General features: G+C 47.3%; 1 protein-coding gene across 1 annotated transcript in view; it reads left to right on the forward strand.

Moving 5' to 3' along the window:
- LOC118780609 (acid-sensing ion channel 1-like) overlaps positions 1 to 4558 on the forward strand; it is a 46080-nt gene extending 41522 nt beyond the window's left edge. The window contains exons 8-11 of the mRNA XM_036533201.1: positions 1583 to 1674; positions 2403 to 2482; positions 2877 to 2978; positions 4029 to 4558. Coding sequence (XP_036389094.1) covers positions 1583 to 1674; positions 2403 to 2482; positions 2877 to 2978; positions 4029 to 4124 — 370 coding nt within the window. The 3' untranslated portion in view covers positions 4125 to 4558. The remainder of the gene's footprint in view (positions 1 to 1582; positions 1675 to 2402; positions 2483 to 2876; positions 2979 to 4028) is intronic.
- The last annotated feature ends 220 nt before the right edge of the window (positions 4559 to 4778 follow it).

Below are 4778 nucleotides of genomic sequence, written 5' to 3' on the forward strand. Positions count from 1 at the left end.
ACAAGAGATAATTTAGAGATAATGTGCACTTCAAACAAAATATTTTATTTACAATTTTAACAAGATGCAGACTGTATGACCACTACTGTCACACCTGTCAGCCAGCTCAGCCACGCCCAGCTCAGTCATGCCCAGCTCAGCCACGCCCAGCTCAGCCAGCTCAGCCACGCCCAGCTCAGCCAGCTCAGCCAGCTCAGCCACGCCCAGCCACGCCCAGCTCATCCAGCTCAGCCACGCCCAGCTCAGCCAGCTCAGCCACGCCCAGCTCAGCCACGCCCAGCTCAGCCATGCCCAGCTCAGCCACGCCCAGCTCAGCCAGCTCAGCCACGCCCAGCTCAGCCAGCTCAGCCAGCTCAGCCACGCCCAGCCACGCCCAGCTCATCCAGGTCAGCCACGCCCAGCTCAGCCAGCTCAGCCACGCCCAGCTCAGCCACGCCCAGCTCAGCCAGCTCAGCCACGCCCAGCTCAGCCAGCTCAGCCTCGCCCAGCTCAGCCACGCCCAGCTCAGCCAGCTCAGCCAGCTCAGCCTCACCCAGTTCAGCCACACCCAGCTCAGCCAGCTCAGCCACGCCCAGCTCAACCTGCTCAGGCAGACCAGCCACGCCCAGTTCAGCCTGGCTCAACCACTCCCACTCAAGCACACCTGTAACCCATTCATCATCAAGCCCTGGCTATTTAAGGACTCAGTTCAGTTTGCCTCCTTGTGAGGTATTGTTCGCTTGTGACTTTACTGAGCCTGCTCTCTGCCAGTTGTTCGTACGATTCCCGTGTTTTGACCTCTTGCCTGTTCACTGGACCTTGCTTGTGTTTCTTTTGGATTCTGGATTGGTGTGCTTCTGATTCCTGTTGCTGACCTGTTTTGTCCCCGACCATGTTCTTGGATTCTGTCATTAAACCCCGTAACCGCATCTGGATCCCAGTCTGTTTCATTACAACTACAACACTACAACAGTTTTAACAAGAAATTGCTTAGCCAGTAATCTGTTTGAAATGGGGAGGACTGTAGATATCTCTTAATGAATAATATATCCTTTATCTTTTAATGATGTCTCCTTGCTTGAGAGTATTTACTACATCACAAAGAAAGTGGATCTCTGTCTCAGGCTCCCCTCTATCACAATGATGGTAAAGCCTGATTTTCCTGTGCTGGTCATTTCCAGAGGCCAGGCTGTGATCACTCATATAAATTGGGTCAGGATCTCTCACTGCTTTGTATTTTTAACCATGATCAGATATTCTGTCAGTATACAATCTCTTTTTAGGGTCCAAACATAATGCATTTTATCTTTTGTTTCTGTAGTTTTATCTACCCATGTCAAATTGGGATAAATTGTTTGATGTGTTTTGCAGCTTTTTTTCTTGTTTTGAGTTGTTGTATCAGTGCTGCCCTGAAGCTGGCTGATGGTGGTGTTCTGCTCAGTGAGCCTCAGGCCTGGCTGGCTGAGGGGACTCTTTTCAGGGTTCAGCTCTTGGTATTTCAGAGCTTTATGGTGGAGTTTGGGTTACTGTATTTAAAGCCAGTCCAGCATTTTAATACTGTTGTCTGTATGTTTATGTCTCTCCCTTTCTGTCCTGTCCACAGTGATAATATCCTGGTGCTGGACATTTTCTTCGAGGCCCTGAACTACGAGACAATCGAGCAGAAGAAGGCATACGAGGTGGCGGGGCTGCTGGGTGAGCCTGAGCAAGCAGGAAGATGCATTTCCCTCACCCTCATTCATCTCGCGACACTCTCACCCTGAGACACGTGCAAACCTTCATTCATCTCACCCACACTCTCACCATGAGACACGTGCAAACCCTCATTCATCTCACCCACACTCTCACCATGAGACACGTGCAAACCCTCATTCATCTCACCCACACTCTCACCCTGAGACACGTGCAAACCCTCATTCATCTCACCCACACTCTCACCCTGAGACACGTGCAAACCCTCATTCATCTCACCCACACTCTCACCCTGAGACACGTGCAAACCCTCATTCATCTCACCCACACTCTCACCCTGAGACACGTGCAAACCCTCATTCATCTCGCGACACTCTCACCCTGAGACACGTGCAAACCCTCATTCATCTCGCGACACTCTCACCCTGAGACACGTGCAAACCCTCATTCATCTCGCGACACTTTCACCCTGAGACACGTGCAAACCCTCATTCATCTCGTGACACTTTCACCCTGAGACACGTGCAAACCCTCATTCATCTCGCGACACTCTCACCATGAGACACGTGCAAACCCTCATTCATCTCGCGACACTTTCACCCTGAGACACGTGCAAACCCTCATTCATCTCACCCACACTCTCACCATGAGACACGTGCAAACCCTCATTCATCTCACCCACACTCTCACCCTGAGACACGTGCAAACCTGAGTGTGTGTCTCTGCTGCAGGTGACATCGGGGGTCAGATGGGGCTGTTCATTGGGGCCAGCATCCTCACCATTCTGGAACTCTTTGATTACCTGTATGAGGTACTGTGTGGCAGTTCAGTATGTTTCACTGAGGCACTATGGGGCACCTCCCTGGATTACATACTGATTCATCTGGATGAGCTTTAAGTGTTTTTGTATTTTTGTGTGTATGTGGTGGTCTGGAAAAACCATCACATGGTGAAAAAAGATTTTTCATTATTGTGTAATGTGTGTGTGTGTGTGTGTGTGTGTGTGTGTGTGTGTGTGTGTGTGTGTGTATGTGTGTATGTGTATGTGTGTGTGTGTGTGCATGCGTGTGTGTGTGTGAGTGTGTGTGTGTGTGTGTGTGTGTGTGTGTGCGCGTGTGCGTGTGTGTGTGTGTGTGTGTGTGTGTGTGTATATGTGTGAGTGTGTGTGTGTGTGTGTGACACTACTTGTGTGTGTCCTCCTGCAGGTGATAAAGTACCAGCTGTGCCGCTGCTCCCAGAAGAAACACAAGAGCACCAACAACAACGAGCGAGGCGCGGTTCTGAGCCTCGAGCATGTCCAGCGTCACGTCAGTAACTATCGCTCAGTAACTTTACCTTTCATTCAGTAACTTTAACTTTCACTCAGTATCTTTATCTGTCACTCAGTATCTTTATCTGTTCAATATTTTTCACTCCAGTAACTTTAACTTTCACTCAGTATCTATATCTATCACTCAGTAACTTTACCTTTCACTCAGTATCTTTATCTATCACTCAGTAACTTTACCTTTCACTCAGTATCTTTATCTGTCACTCAGTAACTTTAACTTTCACTCAGTATCTATATCTATCACTCAGTAACTTTACCTTTCACTCAGTATCTTTATCTATCACTCAGTAACTTTACCTTTCACTCAGTATCTTTATCTATCACTCAGTAACTTTACCTTTCATTCAGTAACTTCAGTATCTATCACTCAGTAACTTTACCTTTCACTCAGTATCTTTATCTATCACTCAGTAGCTTTAACTGTCACTCAGTAATTTTAACTTTCACTCAGTAACTATGACTCAGTAACTTTAACTATCACTCAGTAATGTTAACTTTCACTCAGTAACTTTAACTGTGACTCAGTAACTTTAACTATCACTCACTAACTTTAACTATCACTCAGTAACTTTAACTTTCACTTAGTAGCTTAAACTATCACTCAGTAATTTTAACTTTCACTCAGTAACTATGACTCAGTAACTTTAACAAAATATCACTCAATAACTTCAGTAATTACCACACGCTGGCTTCAGCAGCTGTGGCTATGTATTCCACTGTCTTCTGTTTCTCAGGTTACAGTATTTTCTCAGCAGGTGCCCTCATACAGAGTGGCTGACAGTAGCTTAAATTTCATGCCTTTGTTGTGGCGGGATATTTACTGAGGTTCTTTGCTGTAACAGCAGCACTGCAGAGGAGATCTCCTGCTCTTTAATACTCTACTGTCAGGCTTTTTTCTGTTTCACTTTCTCCTCCTCACTTTAACTTCTCCCTGTTTCTTCTGTCTCACTCACAGTTGCTCAATGCTGTTATTTCTTTCTCTTTCTTTAATCTTTCTCTGATCATTTGCCTCTTTCTCCTTGGCCAGACCCCCTGTGAGAACCTCCACCCCCCACCATTGTATCCAGCCAATGTGCTACCTCATCAGCTTGGGCAGGGCAACTTTGAGGACTTCACCTGCTGAGCCAATCACAGACGAATAAGGGCGGGCACTGCCAGTTTGGGTCTTGAATCAAAATGTGAAAGAATGCTCACCATTGGAATGGTGATATTACGAACACCTTAATCAGGATATTACACCATGTCAGCAAAGTAAGGAAGCAGCGGCCGTGTGAAAAGCAGCACCCGCGGGAAAGTGGAATATGTTGAACAGCGCTGCAGTGAAACAGCTTCCCCACAGCTGAGCTCTGTACAGCTGGATTCTCACAGGACTCTGTACAGCAGAAATGGGGATGTGGACTGACTGTTGCTGGAGAGACTCAGAGTTGCTGCAGCTGGTTTCAGACAGTCCTGGTGCTGCAGTGTTTCTGATGCAGCTGTCTGCTCCTGCACCGCTGTTGGGCCCTCATGAGAAAACATCTCTCAGGGCCGTTTAAACAACACCAAGCAACAGAAATCTCCAGGGTGAGGTGGAGGGGTGTGGTATTAGGTGGGGGGGGTGTGGAGGAGGGGTGTAAGTTTGTGAGGACTGTGGTATGTTTGGTATGTTGTTGATTGCGCTGAAATTCTTCAGATCTCGTTGTATAAAAGCATGCTCCTCTTCAGCCGTGTTTCTTTGAATTGCGTTTGTCTCACCTCTATGTGGAGAATGGTGTGTGTGCAAGTAAGTGTGAGTCTG

Source organism: Megalops cyprinoides, chromosome 7, assembly GCF_013368585.1.
Source record: "Megalops cyprinoides isolate fMegCyp1 chromosome 7, fMegCyp1.pri, whole genome shotgun sequence".
Classification (NCBI taxonomy): domain Eukaryota; kingdom Metazoa; phylum Chordata; class Actinopteri; order Elopiformes; family Megalopidae; genus Megalops; species Megalops cyprinoides.